The following is a 17,833-nucleotide window of genomic DNA, read 5'->3' on the forward strand; positions in this document are numbered from 1 at the left end:
TCTCAACAATGACGTTCGCAGGATCATGGGCCTTGCCCCTTAGCCGCGACAGCGATCGGCGGGCACCTTCCTAGTCTTCCCTGCCGGCAAGCCATCTCGGTGACTCTGGGACAATGAGAATGCCGAGTCCAAGGGGTAGCGAAAAGACGGCACCCATACTAATGACGAGACGCCATGCAAACCCTTGACCCTCATGGGTCCTCATCAAGAAGCATACCAAGTTGCCGACCAGTATGCCAATTGTAATGAGTAGTTGATAGGAGGTGACAACTGCTCCGCGAATCTCGCGAGGAACGCACTCTGATTGGAACATGGGAACTCCAACAGAAAGATTGCCGATACCAAGGCCCGCGATAAACCTGCCCGAACTGACGTGAATCCAGCTGTCCACTGCAGTGATTTGAACAACATCTCCTGCAATGAAGAAGAGTACACCGAGAGCAATGCTTTTTCGTCGGCCGAGCCAATCCGCAGAACTAGACGGGCGTTGGTTAGGAAAAAAACAAACTCCAGACACCATGGCACGGGGCTAACTCACTATGCACCCAGTAGAGAGCCCACAAGACAACCGACACTCATCAAAGAAACGATCAGAGACATTGCCAGGGACCCATCTAGCAAAAAGTTGTAGTTGAAGTTTTGAAAGAGCAAGATGCCAGAGATTTGCCCGATATCGTAACCAAAGAGGAAACCGGCAATAGACGTGACGACAACGAGGAGCAGGGCATCGAAGCCGCAGGTAGCGCCTTTAATGTTGATGGACCTGATGCAAGAACAAATATTTAATCAGCATGGAAAGAACAGAGAAGTGTAAAGACGGCTGCATCAGCAAAGGACCCAAGGTCCTCAGGGGCTGCATACCTGTGGCCGAACATGGCGTCAAACGTGCAATAACGAGCCAGCTAAAGCGTGACAAACAGCAAGATGATTGAAAAGAAGCAGAAGACAAAAGAAGATCAAATGCACTGAATATTGCTGACTCTGTATCTTAGCCAAAAAGCGATCGATGCTCGTGGAAGATGGGAGAGCTGGCCCGGTAGATGGAACGAGCTGTAAGAATGTCAGTTGGCGCTGCCAACAAAGACTGTACGCCGGCGAAGCGGCATCAAAATCGACAGTAAATTCGTGTGGAAAATACGGAAGAGATAGAATAGAAGCCATTCTACATATTGTTTTTCTTGCTAATTCCAGCCACATTCGCTAAGAAGGCAGGCCATTGGGTGATTTGGAAAGCAGCAAGTCGTATGGGGAAGCCGCTATAGGCGTTGATAGTGCATATCGCCTCAGGGGCTTCTTATCTAATCTCTTCGATCATTGGCAAGGTGCTGCACCGGGCACGTGGTCTTTGTTTTGTTTTCTTTTTGGCTTTGATCATCAGGTCAGCTGCACTTCACCTTCATCTACCAGGCAAGTACCTTCCCGCTGCGAGTGGCAAGGCACCATCCGACTGGCCATTTGTTCATTCAACCACATTTATTTTCTTATCAAATACTCGTAAGTTATCATTCTCTTTGCAGAATCACTCTCTAAAGATGAAGCATATACTGACTTGACAGTCTATTCTACTGTGGCATATTTTGGCATCTTTATTCTACCAGCACCTAGCACAGTCTCGAGGTTACTGGACAGAGTCACGGCACGGAAAAGCAGCACATTTGCATACCTGACCACCAAGAAAGAAGACCAGCAGCATTTCCACAACACGGACTGTCAAATCCCATCGAAATAGAAGCCAGTCTGTTTCAATAACTGGAAATCCTGCAGTACTCAAGATCCAAGATCGAATGACTGCTTCAGTTCAACCCAAAACAAGTTGAACCACCCACAGATCCCCCACATTTGTCTACTCAAGCATTCATACATCATTTCCAAGCTTCTCCCATGGAACCCATCACAGAGTTCCCGCTCTTTGGGTATCTCCCGCCGGAGATACGAATCAAGATATGGAAACTTGTGCCACAGCCCACTCGTGTGATCGGACTGTTGCCTCAAGTGTGTACTTGGTATCGGCAATATTTCCAAGAAATGGCCCCTCGCAGCGACGGCCAAGAAGTTTCTCCTGATAATAACCTCTACGACTATCGTTATGTCGTGCAGCCCAAAAGATGTAACATATCTCCGCCTCTTCACGTTAATCGAGAGGCTCGAGCGGTTTGGCTACCGCGTTTTTTTCGGCCACCTCGTCGTGTCCAAATTTCAGACCTCACTATTGAGTTTGGTACACCTTTCATCAGCTACGAAACGGATATTTTTACCGTGTTTGATGGATGGCCGCTGGACGGTCTCCAGAACGGCATCGCAACAGGTAGCAGTGTCGTCGACGGCTTTATTGGCCTCGAGCGCTCGCGCATACGCAATATTGCGGTCTGTGAATACCCAAGATTGATTGAGCGTGTGTCCAATGCCATCTCCATCAATACGCTGCCAAATCTGGAGGTGTTCACGATACTATCAATGGGTCCCTGTATCTTCAGCCCATTTAAACCAAAACTATCTCGAGATGGGCTCGGTTTAATAGCTCTTGGTGGATACGAGATGCTGGTAGCTGATGTGCAGCGGACTTCTTGCGAAATACATGACCTATCGAAAGATGTAGTCCATACCCACAGTTTCTTCAATCACGCAAGGCTGTTTCACCCAGGATCATCATTATACCCACTTTATGGACATCAAATTCATCTCAGATCTTGGTTGTGGCACGACATGCAGGAAAAGCACCTGAACCAAGCGGCTGGTCAAATTGTAGGATCGTGGTGGTCATGGATGGGGTACATGCTTGACAACGAAGAGGAAGGCGAAGAGAAGACCTGCCCTTTGACTCTAGATGGCTGCGGTGATGAAGGACATACAAAGAAAGAAATGCGAGAATAGCAACCTCCATTTCTCATGGACTACAAGATTCTCTATGTGGATTATTTGCAAGACATGTTGAAGAAAGCTGAGATTATAATTTGATAGGTAGCAGGGCCATGTTATCGCGGTAATCTACCCGTAACATCACGCATTGGACCGTGGGTGGGGTTTCGATTCAAGCTAGCTTTTTATTTACTAGAAGGTCCATCACGCAATGTTACTGCCATTTCCTAAACTCGCATCTTCCTAAGTTGTTGTTTTATACGCTCAAGTTGAAGCTGAATTTCGATAGCAAGTCCGCCAAAACTCTACTACCTATAATACAATGCCTCTTCAGCTCGGGGACATGACATTTAAAGATGGCGCAGCCTACGCCCACACGTACATCACCTCCTTCCAGAGCAACGCCTACTCCAGAGCTTCCTTCGCAGACCAGACTTTTGATCAGCGAGTAGCGGGCGTTATCCGTCGTTGGCCGAAAAACTATGGGCAAGCGCTTGTTGCTTATAAAAAGGTTGTCGACGCGGACACAGGAGAGTTGGTTGGCTGGGTTAAGATAGGATTTGAGAATACTGACATTGACCCGAAGTTGTTTGCTCCTACAGGCATGTGCTGTGTTTTATCACTTGAATACCCTAATATTAACAGTGACAGACATACCGGAGGACATTGTACCCGAATTTGTCACCCAATCAACATCAGCTCCCAAGGATCAAAATACTGCCACTCCCAGGTCTGATTTTATAAAAAGAGCCGAGGCAGCGCGGTCGCGAGATTTGGGCAGTCGACCTGCCATTGGTGCGTCTCAATCTACCTTTCCCTCATGTCTGATAAGTACTTGCCAAGCATAAGGGACTGACTTTACTCCAGTTGTATACCTGTGTGGAACACACCCCAAGGCGCAGCGACGTGGTGCCGGGAGCTTGCTGATGGCCTGGGTAACCGAGCTGGCGGATCGACAAGGCCTCGCCTGCTGGGTGACTAGTTCCGAGATGGCTGTGCCCTTGTACGAGAAGTTTGGTTTCGTTGTGGCGGAGAAGATTACCGTGCCGCTGCCTGGGGACAATGTTGATGGAGAAACTTATACACACACGTGCATGATTCGAGAGCCAAAGAAATTGGAAGTGGTTCTTTGAGCCTTCTTTTTGGCGTGTCCACCATATATATATATACCATTTGTTTCTGCTTCAAAGCCTCTTCTTGTATCTGCTAGTTTGAACACCCTTGAATTATTCTTCGAGCTTGTAGACGCGTACATGCAAAAGGATCTCGGATTTTGATATTTCATCTTTATTTGGACTATTCAGCGGACATGAGACATCTAGATCATCAAATCTAGAACGCTGTCGTGGGTTGGTTCTCGGTTAAAGATATTATTGTGTCTAGAAAGCTGAGGAACTTTAGAACAAAGACGGTTAGTAAATTTGTGGTATAAACTGTTTGTTTATGCCATGGATGCTACAGCCTCTAAGAATACTATAGATTGACTCACTTGTATAAACAATGTTCTACTGCCATTATTATCTTGCTCTTGGGTATCTTCGTTCGCTATGGGGTAACGCCTAGCCGATGGCCTTGTACAGAGAGGCTTGAGCTTTGTTGTCTGTTATAGATGCGCTACCTGCAATGTTGTAGAAGCACTTGTTGCTGATATCTATTGCGGGATCTTGAGTCAAGCTTTGGTTGTTTGTGCTAGACTATTGACATAGTACTCTTTGCCTCTCAGCTCGCGCGTAATCGTAACAGTATAATCTTCGGATTGATATCGAGGAGATGCGTTTGCTGAGTATATATCGACTGGTGTGGGACTATCATCAGTTAGTAATATGCATAAGGGATTGTAAGAGTATCCAAACTCTTTGGTTTCAGCTGGTTTAGCTTAACACAAGCCATCATAGCGACAACCAACAGCTCATTCAACTTACTGACTTTATATCACGCCAAACAACTTTGTTGATATCATACTCGCCAGGTCTTGTCCAGTCATTTAGTAGCAATGCTTGAAAAGGCAATGAACAAGTCTGAAAATGGTAGGGCAATCCATACAAAGAAAGATAAAGTATTCGTAAAAAGTATCTGCAGTATATACACAAGTACTGATGGTGATGAGAATCACCAAAATCTATTACCCGAAGCATGTTCGTGTATAAGTAAAGCCACATCGTCGGGAAACGCTTTCTCGAATCTTTGGAAATAACGGCTCTCTAGACAACTCGTTCAAACCCAGAGGCTCAGAGGCTCAATCGCAGAAGCTTGACCGTGAGCGGCTGAATGTAATGACCGCAAGATTTATCCCAATTAAAACAGCTTTTGCTGATTTTTCTTTGTAGTAAGAGTTATGGGGGGTTTCCAGAAGAAGAAAATACCAGGACCTGGTGCCCTAGCTTTGACGTGTCAACTAGAGCTGTAGAAACATCGGTTAGTCGGGCCGAGGGCACTGCCAGACTTAGCTTGAAGCTTAGAAGCTTAGCTTAGCTTATAGATTGCTTGTATGGACTAAGCTTGAAAAGACGACTCTGGTATGGCTCGCGATACGGGACTGAGAGGGCTATGCCAAGACCGAAGCTGGGGTTCGTGTTCCTTCCCGCCTACGCTAGGTTGGTAATCGACAACAAGGGGATAATATGATTCGCAAAAGGAGAAGAGTAAAGCGTTGGAGATGTCTGTTGCATGCGTTAGATAAAACATGTGAACCGAGGGCAACCGCATTAGGAACGCTTCAATAGTCACCTCGGTAGAGTTGTTGTAATCAGCATATGGCTTCGTTGAGTTTCGAATCGAACGGGCATGGTCGTCTTTGGCCTTACACTTGACATAGCCACTCGCACTTGGTTGAGTCTGAAAAGCTCGGAACAAAGAGAAAGAAAAAGATGTGTGGAGATGACAAGGTGTACGTGTTTCATGTTTCAAGTGGGTGGAGAGTGAAGCAAACGGGGCATTGAAGCCGCTGAAAAGGAATAAAATGGGTGCGCTGCCGAAGTGCGTCGGCGAGATGTGGAGTGCCGCATGGGTGCTACGGGCTTACTTTGCACCGCTATGGGTTCACAAGACGCATTGCATCAGTAAGACCAGTGAGTGCTGAGCAAAGTAACCTCGTATAGTCGGCGGCTCAGCTGCCTTGAAGAAGCGGTGTTGGTTTGATCTCCCTAGGAATCATCAGACTTGTGGCTTCGATGCTTAAATCCCCGCTTGTCTCCAATGAAGCTCCGGATTCTTGTCCGCCTTACGCGTATTTGTCGATGAAACTGCCCTTTATTCTTCTTTTTCTCGCTTAAAATAGAGTGATGCCGGGATGTCGGTCTCGTATTCTGCAGCCCGCAGCGCCCATATGCAGATATGCTTACGTTGCCCTCTGCCAAGCCACATCGGCAGATGGGCTCCAGGGTTGCAATGGAGATGATAACGGACCAAAGAAATCCCCACGTCACAACACCACCAACGGGCCTAATCAAGAAATTTTATACCAAACTGGAAGTTGTTCTCGGCGAAGAGCCGCATTCCCGCGCATTCCCGGAACTTGCCCCGTCGGATACACTCCATATACCAGCTCCCTGTCCATCGTTGCGATTCTAGAAGCTGTGATTTGGTATAATTTGAGCCGATATGGGGATACAGAGGGCCGCTTAGGGTTGCCAAGCTTGTCATGTTACAGCAAGCGATCGCTTAGTCCTGCCGGCCGTGTTATATCCCATGCTTTAAGTGAACCGAAGAAGCTTAATAAGACAAAGATAAAAAACAATAAGCATGACGATGCATCCTGCAACTTTTTCCGGAGCTTGACCTATTGGAGGAAAAACCACGCGAGAGTGGTTGGTTGGACTTTTTGTCTAATAGGAGTCTAATAGGATCCATAACCGCATCTTGGGCTTCATATAGTGTCTACGCCGAATCTTGCCTCTCCACTGGAGACAACAACAACTCTACAAACATTAAAAGTCGACTAGTATAGAAACTATCAAACACCTCGGTTAGTTGGTGGATTATACAAGGCAGAAACCTCTCTTTCATAGCCCACACAGGTACCTACTAGACATCTATGTCTAGGGTTCGAAAGTGCAGTGGGGATAATTAACTCTGTCAAACAAGTTCAAAGAAGTGTGCTTTATATGGGATAGTATTCGATAATGTTGGAGAACTATTGTAACCTGCAACGCTGGATGACTTGATAGAATACATTTCCCTAGCCGCCCTAGCTGATTGATGAACCACCATAGCTGATTGATGAAGGTGATGCAAGAACATTACCATATACAAGTTTAGGTGATAAGAAAAACAGGCAATCGGAGTTGGTATTTAGCCCAAATTCAAGCATACGAGAAAGACTGCATAAATGGACGTTGTATTCTTACATCATCGAGATCCATACTCAGCTCCAAGCGGACGGGAGGTTATCGAGAATCAGGAAAAATAAAAATAAAAATAGACTTGAAACGAATTTAGCCGCCAAAACATGAACACCAGTCGCATATGCCAAGCGTTCTGACTGCGGAATTAGGCCCATTGATATGTACTCTTCCCCCACGTTGGGGCTCATCGATACGAGTGACCTCGGGGCACTGCTCATTCGTGGAAACTACACCAGTCAGGGGGGGGGTTCTATGATTTGTTGGATGAGAGTCATGACAGTTGCCCATCCATAAGAGCCAATGATATAGGAGACAATGGTTTGGTATCAGGGGATGTACTTTGTACCGAGAGAATTTTTTCTGGCCCCATTAACAATTTGCCCTCGCCCTGTTCGTTTGCTGATGGTATATTTGTTTGCGCGTTTGCCTTGTTTTTTTTTTTTTTTTTTTTTTTTTTTTTTTCATCTTATTAATCATTTTGGAGTAAGATTGAGCGACACTCCTTTTGGCTTCTACACTCGCCATCTTTCCATCTTTTTCTAGTCAATGTGTTGTATCATCATTCATAATCAGCTCTATGCTCTTTTGATCCTTACCTATCCGGTATAGAACCAATGGGTATACTATCAGCCCTCAGCTCCTTCTTCTCGAGGATCCCGACCTTTGCTCGCAGGCCTGGGTGGATTGCTGCTCGCGCCATCTCTCTACGACTCCATCAATTCCCAACCGATGACGAGGATGGCGATGAAGAAGGCAATGGCAAACCGCGAAGGCAGCGATGCCATCCCATTTTCAAGATATTGCTCTTCATTCTTGCTCTAGCAGGTGCTGCTGCTCTGTTTGTTAGATTCTTTGAAGTCTCTCGCCTCCCCAACCTCTCTCGGCCGAGCATATCATACCCGTACTCGGTCATCCCGATGTGGTCGTCGGACAGAGAAGCAGCACCTGTTCCCGTGCTGGGAGAAGCGTCATTTGATTATGGAATGTATTTCCCAGCGCAAGGCAACAACTACTTCCCCCTTGTGGCTCCCTACAACGAGCCTCCTCGCCACCGACCGAAAACACCGCTCTTCATCGCCTTTACAAGGAACAATGCCATGATGCGGCAGACAGTGCTTGGGTATATTGCCAGCGGGTGGCCGAGAGAAGACATTGTCATCATTGACAACAGTGGCACTGCCGACGCCAACAACCTGAAACTCTTGTCGGACTCGAACCCCTTTTCCCTCGACTACGACTTGTTTCGTTACCGATACGGCGTGTCGATTCTGCAGACGTCTGTCCTTCTCAACTTTGCTCAGTTGCAAAACTTCATGTTGAGAGTGGCAATGGCGCGTCACTGGCCGTATTATTTCTGGAGCCACATGGACGTTGGCATCCTGAGCCACGAAGAAGAGACGCCCTACACATCATTCTACGAGCGCGTTCTAAACATTCTCAGCGAAGCAGAGGCATCCAGATTATCCGGCAAGGGCAAATGGGGCGTCAAATTCTTCAACTTTGACTACCTCACGCTGGTCAATGTGGATGCATGGCGCCACGCTGGAGGCTGGGACGTGTTTATCCCCTACTACACCACCGACTGCGACGCGTACGGACGCCTGAGAATGCTAGGATACGACATTGATCGCGTGGGCGCAGGTCACATATGGGATGTCGCCGACATGGTCGAAGATCCCGAAATCAGGTTCTTCCCTCCCAGCTCCCAGCCGAGATCTGACAAGGACGGCGAGTCACCCAACAATGCCACCTCTGAAGACGACAACGCGCCGAATTCGGAACGATTCAAAGCCCTGAGACAAGAGCTGCAGAAGTTTCAAGACGACAAAATAGCCAACACGAAAGGCCGAAACACATGGCAGAATATGCAAAAGGGAGGCAAGGGAGAGCCGTGGACATATGATCCCGCGGGCTTCCAAGTTGCTTGGTGGGAGACGGCAGATAGTGGAAAGAGGCTCTTTGAGCACAAATGGGGCGGAGAAGGCTGTGATGTATTCGATCTCAAGAAGACCTTGGACGATATTTGGAGAGATGCAGAGCAATAAGGATCGTGATTTACTTTGCATACGTGGCTCATGATTGGATCCGTGGTAATGGGTGGTATGCTGGGGGGGTACTTGGGGATGCAAGAGTTAATCTGTTTGCGATTATTAATTCAAAACGGCGGCTAGAAAAGCTAATATCCCCATCATATAGAGATGGAATTTATTAATTGATATGACATTTCCCTTGAAACAGAGTTACCGACTCCAGGTTGTGGCTGAGTGAATGGCTGAGCATTGGACAGGGGTTGGAATTTAGCCGCGCCAAGACGATTACGGCGGAGTGTTCCGCACATATCGGGCACAGCAAAAAGAGTTGGTGGGTCGTTTGGCAGTCTCCAAGTATTCGTCGCTAATTGTTAGATGAAGCTCTTTTGTTTGCTCGAAGATTGTACTTTGAACGACTCGCTTTTTTCAAACCTAACCCTTGCCGAATTCCTGAATCTCGTAAAAGGGGAAAAAAAAAAGAAAAAGCGACAAGTAGTCTTGGCCAAGCATCCAGAGTCGCATCCAGAAAATGGCTGGCGATGCGCCTGCAGAAATCCTTTGGTGTCACAAGCTAGCTACGGGTGGTCCGCAAGGCTGCGTCATCGCCTACGACAGCCTTTTTCTCAGCTGGAGCGTTGGAAGGGCAATAAAAGGTTATGATGGACTGCAAAAAAAAAAGGAATTCTCTTTATCTTGCAAGGAAATACTGCGGCAATTCATTGAGCAGCATTTTTTTTTCTCCCGAGTTTTGAAAAAGAGCACGTGGTAATACTACTCATCTCGAATTGAGGATACAAACCACGGGTACAGCTTCAATCTTCTCCAAAAGAGCCCCACCAGAGGCCTCCACTGCGTATCTGCTTGTACACAAACCTCATCGACAATACAATGGATGGCCGCTCTACCAATGCTCTGACAACTCTGTGCTCCACGGTAGCGCAGCGGGCAATTGCCATCGTCCATGAGGTGCAGCTCCTGACTGAGCCGCTGGGCGCAGGCCTGGACAGGCTCGAAGCGCTATTGGAATTGAAGAATTCGCTGGAGGCGCTCAAGCTCCAGGCATCTCAGCTGGATGCTTCTCTCGCTGCCTCTATTGTCTCAATGGCAGCACACGATGCCTTCAAGCAGCATCTCACAAACTGCGATAGAATCATGGCAGTCTTGTACAAGCAGGTACTGCGCCTGCAGGCAGACAACATCGAGACCATGAACAGTGAATTTTTGGCAACGTATGACCAGACTGTCAAAGCAAACAGCCAGCTTTTGACAGGCTTTCTTCAAGTTGTTGCAGCGTAAGTACATGAGCATCCTCAATTTGCGGTGAAATCTTTTCGACTGACGGTTGTTTTGCTGTTCTTTTACAGAGGAAATGCACAGCAGCAAGAAGCCAGCCTCGGCCTGTTGCGCTCCAGCGGCATCATCACACAAGTCGAGCGCGCATCAGAAGCATCAGCGGCGCAAAGAAGCATCCTACTCGATCCAATTGAATCGTCATCCGCATCAGGAAGCGGCAGCTCTTCCAATCCGCCACCAGCCCAACCAGCCAGCGCAATTGCCCAGCCTCCGCCTTATACCGCCGAGATCGAGCCACCGTCATCATCATCCTCAAGTCCTGAGCCCGCAAAGCCATCGTGGGGACAATCCCTGAAAAACTCATTCAAAGCTCTAGCCGTGGCTTTCAAGCCAAAGCCAGAGCCCTTTGTAACCGCGTTGTGTCAAGCCGCGACCATTGGCGACATTCAGCAGATAGCAGGTTTCCTCACCCAAGGAGCAAACATCAATGGGCGCAACGAAAACAACAAGACTGCCCTGCAGTGCGCCATCTTGAACGACCAAGAAGACGCTTCTCGCTTGCTTCTCGCATCAGGAGCGAGCATTTCTGGCTCCGGGTGGTCTGATATCCCGCCACTCTTCCTCGCAGCGTCTGTAGGCAGCCTCAACACTGCCAAGATGCTCATCGAAAAAGGAGCAAGCATTGACGAAAAGTCCGAATGGGGGGAGTCATACTTTGTCGGCGTGGTTTCTTCCGGCGACATGGAAGGCATCCGCTTCCTTCTCAAGCAAGGCTGCAGCGCAAAAACAGAAAACATCAGTGGCGAGGCGGTTATTGTAAAGGCAGTGCAAGGAGGGAATATGAAGCTCGTGGAGCTGCTTTTGGAATTCGGCGCCAGTCTCACCTCTACCGACCTTTCCGGTCGCAGCTTGTTAGCCGTGGCCCTCGACAAGAAGAATCACGAAATGGCAGAGCTGCTCCTGAAAATGGATGCCAAGCCCAACGACTCAACCATCTATGGTAACCCTTTGCTGGCCGACGAGATAAGCAACCGAAGAATAAAGACGGCCAAGATGCTGCTTGACTGGGGCGCAGATCCCAACACTACGAACTGGTACTCGCAGCCAGTCCTCCTCATAGCCATCAGAGACTCCAAAATGTCACAAGAAGACAAGATCGACATTGTGCGTCACCTCCTTGCCAAGGGCGCAAAAGCAGACGTTTACGATTCTTCCACCGAGGCACCCGCGATCCGCTTCGCCATGGAATCAGGCCTCCCCGAGCTCGTCTCCCTCTTGTTGCGGCACGGAGCCAAGACGACGGATCAAATGTCAAACGGCGACTCGCTCCTGAAATACGCCATCGACCAAGGTAGGAGAGACCTCGTGGAGACGCTGCTCCTCTACGGGGCCGATCCAGATTACACTCCTGCAAAGAATGGCATCAAGCCCGTTAAGCCGCTTGTACAAGCGCTCGTGAAACAAGACTTTGAGATGATTCGCCTGCTTCGCGAGGCTGGTGCGGACACGAGCGTGCCAGAGGTGAGAGACGTGGCAAGGGCATTGGGCAAGACTGAGGTTTACGAAGCGCTTGGTATTCGTCATATGCCGCCTCCAGCAGATGGAAGTCCTCCAACTTATAACATGGCAACGAAAAATTAATTGAAAGCAAATTGGAGGAAGAACCGTAGCATTTCGAACCATGTAGCGTGTCGTTGTATTTCTTGTTTCTTTATATCCATGAAGGCGTAATCTATCAAAGGTACTTCATGCGTCTATATACAAAAACATAGTGTATCTGCTTCTAAGAAAGACAATAAATTGAGAACAAAACCAGTATAAAAATGCAGCGCCGTCAACAATTTTAACCCATTTAAACACGCAAAACTTGCTTCAACCACCATGCATGAATACGAGCATCATCCGTCAATTCCGGGTGAAAGCTCGTCCCCAGAATCGACCCTTGCCGAACCGCAATGATGTCCCCCGAATCATCTTTTGTCACAGCCTGCGAAACTCCAGACTTCATCCTGTTGATTCTTCCAGGTAGCTTGGCCATGACTTCCACTTCGGGCCCTTGCTCGCTCTCGCCCTTGGAGAGAATCTCCTCTACAACGGGGGCACGGATAAAGACACCCGGGAACGGTGAAGGGTCTGCCTCGTCAGCGAGGAAGGGCAGCTGAAGCGGTGCCTCGAAGCTCTCAATCTGGCGGCCAAAGTGGTTGCGGTGTACGCGGACATTGAGGCCGCCAATGAGTTCCTGGCCACCCTTTTTGGTTGCGTTGGCTTGGTTTGAGAGGAGGATGAGGCCGGCGCAGGTTCCCCAGACGGGCTTCTTTTGGACTCTGTTGAGAAAAAGATGGTCAGTCTGACATGTAGCTTGTATGTACATGAAACTCGGATGAAAAAGAAACGGGCCTTACTTTACGAAATCTCGCAGCGGCTCCAACAGCCCCGACTGCTGCGCAACAAAAGAAATGGTCGTGCTCTCGCCGCCGGGGATGATCAAGGCATCGCACCGCGCGAGCTCTTCGGCGGTGCGCACCTCAATGGCCTCAAAGGAAGTGTCGGATTTGCTTTGTGAGAAGACGGCGCTGGCAGCCTTGCGGAGGAGGTTGAGGTGCTCGACGAAGCCGCCCTGGAGAGCCAAGACGCCGACTGTGAGGGCCATCATTTTCGGGCAGTGAGGACGAAGAGGAAGATGGGAGAAGAAGAGGGCGTTAGTCATGCATAAGCAAGCAGCAGCACTGCAATATCTTTCTTGATTATAGGCAATTAGGTACAGTTGGCGTTGTAGTTGTCGTTTGTATCCAAGATGTAAATATTGGAGCGGGTAGCTATTATCAGCCGTGGAGCCCTTTATCAGTATCGCTCGCTTTTGTCATGGATTCATCCAGAAGCGCCGGTAGCCGGCCTATGATTGATGGCTGAGCCGGCGACTGATTTTTATGATAGTGGTGGCGGGGTGACCTAGGCGATGGCGCGAACAACCCCACGTTACAAAGTACATGTGCCAGGCACTAATGCAGTCGCTTGTCGAGGCGAAAGGCTGCAAGTACTCCGTGTACAGCACAGTCACTCGGCACTTGGAATACTAATGTCCAACAATAGTTGGCTGAATGGGGATATACAGCGTGGTAAGTGCATTGTATGTGCATGTTACTATTGCTAATTTGGCAGTACATGGCACGTAGAGGTGAGAGTACAATCAGGAACATATTCGGCATGCTAAAAGCAAGACAGTGTAAGTGTACACGTCCTGGACATCGTCTACATCATCCAGACTCTCGCTCACATATCCCGGAGATGGCAACTCCTGGCAACTTCTTTCTTTTTCAGGCACATCCTGTAATAAATTACCATCCCCGGCCTTGATAACATCTCCTGTTTAGGATCCTCCTCTTCCTGCTCCGCCATCGGAAACTTTCGGATAGATTTCAAATTCCTGATTCCATCCAGCGGGACTGCCTCAATCTGATAACAGCAGCCTGATAGACTTCTGCAAAACCTCCGGCCGTGCTTCCGCCTTGCGTCTGCAGATGCAAAATGCCATGCAAGTGTCAAATCGATGCAGATTCGCAAAAGTGGTGCTACGGAGACTGGCGCCGCATCGACCTGCATGAGGCGCCCCCGGAGTCGCCCAAAGAGGTCAAGGCGCGCTGCAGGTCAGAAATACAGGGCCCCGCCGGTCCGGATGTCGCTAGAAGGAAGAGCCCTGTAGTCATGCTGAGATGCGATATGCAGCAGCAGTAGTGGTATCTTAGTGGTGATGGGGCGAAGCACTGCACTATGAGACACAACTGCATGTAGCAGTGACCGGTAAGCAGTGTACACAGGCAGACATTGCCGGGAATACGTGCTGTAAAACTCACTCCCGGCCATCTTGGATTTGCGCCTCGCAACTCAGATCCCGGGGCAGCACGAGGTGGCAATGGCGCGCCGCCAAGGCTTTTGACGGCATCCATGCGGCTTCTAGACGCTGCCAAAGGCGCTGCGCGATACTGTGGCTAATAGATGGGCCGCCAGTTGCTTGATTCGACTCTCCGGCCCTTGTCATCGCCATCTGACTTTGTGCACAAAGATTACAGACAAGTCCTCGTATGCCCTGTTCCATCCCTCCGTGTAACTCAACTGACCAGCATTGACGATACTAATGGCTGCATACAGATTGCTCCCATGCTCACTGCATTCACTGCATTCCGCCCTATTGCTCCCTAGTCCTCTGCAGTGACAGCCTTTGCTTTCCGATGATTGCCGTGCCATGCCTCCATCCTCGCCCAAGTCACAGGCGCCTTTCCCTTCTCCACCTGTCAAAGGCTACGGCCGGCTACTCCATTAAACGCCTCGTAAAAGGACGAAGAACCAGGCTCCGTTTTCGCTTGCTCCGCACAGGAGTGCGCGGCGCCCGCTGCCGCCATGCAGTAGCTCAAGTCGCTAGCTGGTGGGTTTTGGAGTCTCTCTCCAAGCCATGGGAACATGGCGAGCCGAAGTACTCCGTACAGAGCGCCATGTACCTCGCGCTAGATGCAAATCAAATGTGAAAAGGTACTTTCGTAATCTTCTAATTACCTTGCTTGTAGTAGTAGCAGTAGTAGTTTTGCGTAAGTTTTTTTTCGGGGCTTGGTATGGAACTCAGTTGCTCCGATGCTCATAAGAAAATAAAATTGACTCAGCCGGGCGACTTCTGCGTGCCCCGCGGCCAAGTCTGTCTCCCCCCACTACCAAACCTTCCGAAGACCTGCCCCGCGGCATCATATATTGAAGCCATCGCCAGCCATTTCTTCGAGACAAAGCCCTTTCTAGTCTCTCAAACCACTCAATTCGACTCTTGGATACCCTTCAAACTCTCTTCTTGTTTGTGCATACCTATACTCTCTAAACACTTGTGTCCTTCCTATACTAACCATCAGACTCGCCATAGTCTCATCTTCTAGATACCCCTCCATCTCCCTCTCCAAACCACCACAATGACCAACGACGCCTCTACCAACGGCTCTGCTGCCGCCGCAGCTCCCTCCAGCTTCGCCCTCAAGGCCGGCCTCGCCCAGATGCTCAAGGGCGGCGTCATCATGGACGTCACCAACGCCGAGCAGGCCCGCATCGCCGAAGAGGCTGGAGCCTGTGCCGTCATGGCCCTCGAGCGAGTCCCCGCCGACATTCGCAAGGACGGCGGCGTTGCGCGCATGTCCGACCCGGCCATGATCAAGGAGATCCAGGAGGCCGTCACCATCCCCGTCATGGCAAAGGCCCGTATCGGCCACTTTGTCGAGTGCCAGATCCTCGAGTCCCTGGGCGTCGACTACATTGACGAGTCCGAGGTCCTGACGCCCGCCGATGACGAGAGCCACGTCGAGAAGAGCCCCTTTAGCGTGCCCTTTGTCTGCGGCTGCCGAAACCTCGGCGAGGCCCTGCGTCGTATTGCCGAGGGTGCTGCCATGATTCGAACCAAGGGCGAGGCCGGCACTGGTGACGTCGTCGAGGCTGTCCGCCACATGAAGACTGTCAACCGCGACATTGCCCAGGCCAAGGCTGCTCTTGCCGAGGGCGGCATTGTGCGTCTCCGCGAGCTCGCCCGCAAGCTCGAGGTTGACGTTGAGCTGCTGCGCCAGACTGCCGAGCTGGGCCGTCTGCCCGTCGTCAATTTTGCTGCTGGCGGTGTTGCCACTCCTGCCGATGCCGCCCTCATGATGCAGCTCGGCTGCGACGGCGTCTTTGTCGGCAGCGGCATCTTCAAGTCTGGCGACCCTGCCAAGCGAGCCAAGGCTATTGTCCGTGCTGTCACTCACTTCCGCGATGCCAAGGTGCTCGCTGAGTGCAGCTCTGGACTCGGCGAGGCCATGGTTGGCATCAACTGCGACTCCATGAAGCCCGAGGAGAAGCTTGCCGGCCGTGGCTGGTAAACACACTGCACCATTTCACAGAACGGGATACAATAAGCAGAAAGAAAATTGGGTATATACAGAGAAAATAAGACAGGAGGATCGATCAAAGAGCTTGAAATGTATTTTACTGCCATGTTTGCTTTGGCGTTGTTGATATTTATTGCATTGGGAGGCACATAGCATGCTGAACAAGAAAAAGTCTGTACAACTTCGAGTTGTTATATTGAGTCAAGCACGAAATCCACATTTACTATTTACCATTTATCCATTCATCATCTACATCTCTTTCTTATTACATTTCTCTCTTTCTGAACTTTTCAAATACCAGCAGGGTCAGGGTTTGGGTTGTCTCCAGTTCAAGAAAAGTGAGGAACAAGAGCGCAACAATGTGAGGCAAAATGGCAACATCTCCACCACTGCAAGACTGCAGGTGACAGAAAAGTGAGTTGGTGTTTTACTTGCAGTAAAAAAAAAATGGCACTCCCCTATACCAAAAAAAAAACAGGGGGAATGGAAAAACAAAACAACGCCACCTGCAGGTTCACTTTTGCCGCGTCCGGACCACGAGGCTGACAGCTGCGGACTTGTTTACTTTCCAAAGGCACCCACCATGCGCGTAGTCATGTTCTTCATCATTCTCATCATCGAGTTCGGACTTCCTACTCTCTTCAAGACTATCCACAAAGCATACGAATCCCTCAAATCACTGTTTCGACCGTTTCGTGGTAGTAGCCATCGCACCAGGTAAGTCTCATCTCCTCCTGAGTTCCAGCCAAACTCCTCATTTCCTTCCTGTATCTGCCATTCTTTCTCCCGCTCCTTGTGCACCCAGAGGGCTTTTTGATGATGCTGTTTCTTCAACTTTTCATGCCGAACCCATCGTGAGAAGCACCATCTCAGCCCTTCAGCCCTTCAGCTCGATATCTCCTCCCCCTTTTCTTCCTCCTTCTGATATTTCAACATCGTCACCTTTCTCTTCACTTCTCCTTGCTGATATCAGGCTTTGTAGCAAAAGAAAGAACTCCGTTCACTTTGCTGAGCCCACCAGCCACGTTCGCATCGTCTACCAATCCTTCTCAAGATTCTTCTAAACCTCAAAGCCAAAGCCGCTATCGCAGCGCTATACCATCTCAAGAATTTGAAGCAAATTCGTCTTTCATCGAACCATCCAATCTTCTTCACTTTGCATCCTCCTGCTACACAGCAGCTCCAAAGACTCTTTGTCGCTCTAAAGCATAAATCTTCTTGCGCAAGACAATCACCAAGTTCCTTTCCGCAACAATGATGGTCAACGGCACTGAGCCCGTAGATGGCGGCGGTAATGACAATTGGGTCCAGAAGTTCTGGATCTGGGTCTTCATAATCTGGTTCTCTGTCAATGTCCTCCTTATCCTCATCCTGTGGCCATTTAGAGACTGGTCCGATTTCCTCTAGTCCATTTGCGCATCTA

At 49.4% G+C, this 17,833-nt stretch overlaps 10 protein-coding genes across 10 annotated transcripts; 7 read left to right on the forward strand and 3 right to left on the reverse strand.

Annotated features, from left to right (window-relative positions):
* Positions 1-70: 70 nt before the first annotated feature.
* TrAtP1_007538 (uncharacterized protein) lies at positions 71-875 on the reverse strand (the record flags this gene model as incomplete). Its single annotated transcript, XM_066113564.1, has 3 exons — positions 71-476; positions 539-763; positions 862-875. The coding sequence occupies 3 exons, from the start codon at positions 873-875 to the stop codon at positions 71-73; spliced, it is 645 nt and encodes a 214-aa protein (XP_065969650.1).
* A 183-nt stretch (positions 876-1,058) lies between these two features.
* TrAtP1_007539 (uncharacterized protein) lies at positions 1,059-1,729 on the forward strand (the record flags this gene model as incomplete). The annotated part of the gene is made up of 3 exons (XM_066113565.1): positions 1,059-1,086; positions 1,408-1,494; positions 1,557-1,729. 3 exons carry the CDS (start codon positions 1,059-1,061, stop codon positions 1,727-1,729), a joined length of 288 nt encoding a protein of 95 aa, XP_065969651.1.
* Positions 1,730-3,178: 1,449 nt separating this feature from the next.
* On the forward strand, positions 3,179-3,989 carry TrAtP1_007540 (uncharacterized protein; the record flags this gene model as incomplete). The annotated part of the gene is made up of 3 exons (XM_014093123.2): positions 3,179-3,458; positions 3,508-3,651; positions 3,724-3,989. 3 exons carry the CDS (start codon positions 3,179-3,181, stop codon positions 3,987-3,989), a joined length of 690 nt encoding a protein of 229 aa, XP_013948598.2.
* A 199-nt stretch (positions 3,990-4,188) lies between these two features.
* On the reverse strand, positions 4,189-5,756 carry TrAtP1_007541 (uncharacterized protein; the record flags this gene model as incomplete). The annotated part of the gene is made up of 7 exons (XM_066113566.1): positions 4,189-4,251; positions 4,346-4,401; positions 4,652-4,661; positions 4,779-4,827; positions 5,446-5,516; positions 5,584-5,691; positions 5,748-5,756. 7 exons carry the CDS (start codon positions 5,754-5,756, stop codon positions 4,189-4,191), a joined length of 366 nt encoding a protein of 121 aa, XP_065969652.1.
* A 1,905-nt stretch (positions 5,757-7,661) lies between these two features.
* TrAtP1_007542 (uncharacterized protein) lies at positions 7,662-9,433 on the forward strand. The gene has a single exon (XM_014093124.2). The coding sequence runs from the start codon at positions 7,814-7,816 to the stop codon at positions 9,242-9,244; it is 1,431 nt and encodes a 476-aa protein (XP_013948599.2). The 5' UTR covers positions 7,662-7,813; the 3' UTR covers positions 9,245-9,433.
* A 684-nt stretch (positions 9,434-10,117) lies between these two features.
* Positions 10,118-12,163, forward strand: TrAtP1_007543 (uncharacterized protein; the record flags this gene model as incomplete). Its single annotated transcript, XM_014093125.2, has 2 exons — positions 10,118-10,521; positions 10,594-12,163. The coding sequence occupies 2 exons, from the start codon at positions 10,118-10,120 to the stop codon at positions 12,161-12,163; spliced, it is 1,974 nt and encodes a 657-aa protein (XP_013948600.2).
* Positions 12,164-12,374: 211 nt separating this feature from the next.
* On the reverse strand, positions 12,375-13,175 carry TrAtP1_007544 (uncharacterized protein; the record flags this gene model as incomplete). The annotated part of the gene is made up of 2 exons (XM_014093126.2): positions 12,375-12,846; positions 12,925-13,175. The coding sequence occupies 2 exons, from the start codon at positions 13,173-13,175 to the stop codon at positions 12,375-12,377; spliced, it is 723 nt and encodes a 240-aa protein (XP_013948601.2).
* A 2,293-nt stretch (positions 13,176-15,468) lies between these two features.
* TrAtP1_007545 (uncharacterized protein) lies at positions 15,469-16,401 on the forward strand (the record flags this gene model as incomplete). Its single annotated transcript, XM_014093127.2, has 1 exon — positions 15,469-16,401. The coding sequence occupies one exon, from the start codon at positions 15,469-15,471 to the stop codon at positions 16,399-16,401; it is 933 nt and encodes a 310-aa protein (XP_013948602.1).
* Positions 16,402-16,993: 592 nt separating this feature from the next.
* On the forward strand, positions 16,994-17,474 carry TrAtP1_007546 (uncharacterized protein; the record flags this gene model as incomplete). The annotated part of the gene is made up of 2 exons (XM_014093128.2): positions 16,994-17,127; positions 17,393-17,474. 2 exons carry the CDS (start codon positions 16,994-16,996, stop codon positions 17,472-17,474), a joined length of 216 nt encoding a protein of 71 aa, XP_013948603.1.
* Positions 17,475-17,664: 190 nt separating this feature from the next.
* On the forward strand, positions 17,665-17,817 carry TrAtP1_007547 (uncharacterized protein; the record flags this gene model as incomplete). The annotated part of the gene is made up of 1 exon (XM_066113567.1): positions 17,665-17,817. One exon carries the CDS (start codon positions 17,665-17,667, stop codon positions 17,815-17,817), a length of 153 nt encoding a protein of 50 aa, XP_065969653.1.
* Between the last annotated feature and the right edge of the window lie 16 nt (positions 17,818-17,833).

This window comes from Trichoderma atroviride, chromosome 4 (assembly GCF_020647795.1).
Source record: "Trichoderma atroviride chromosome 4, complete sequence".
NCBI classification, from domain to species: domain Eukaryota; kingdom Fungi; phylum Ascomycota; class Sordariomycetes; order Hypocreales; family Hypocreaceae; genus Trichoderma; species Trichoderma atroviride.

Coding starts and splice junctions, on each gene's coding strand:
- TrAtP1_007542 (XM_014093124.2), top strand. CDS start 7,814: ATGGGTATACTATCAGCCCTCAGCTCCTTCTTCTCGAGGATCCCGACC.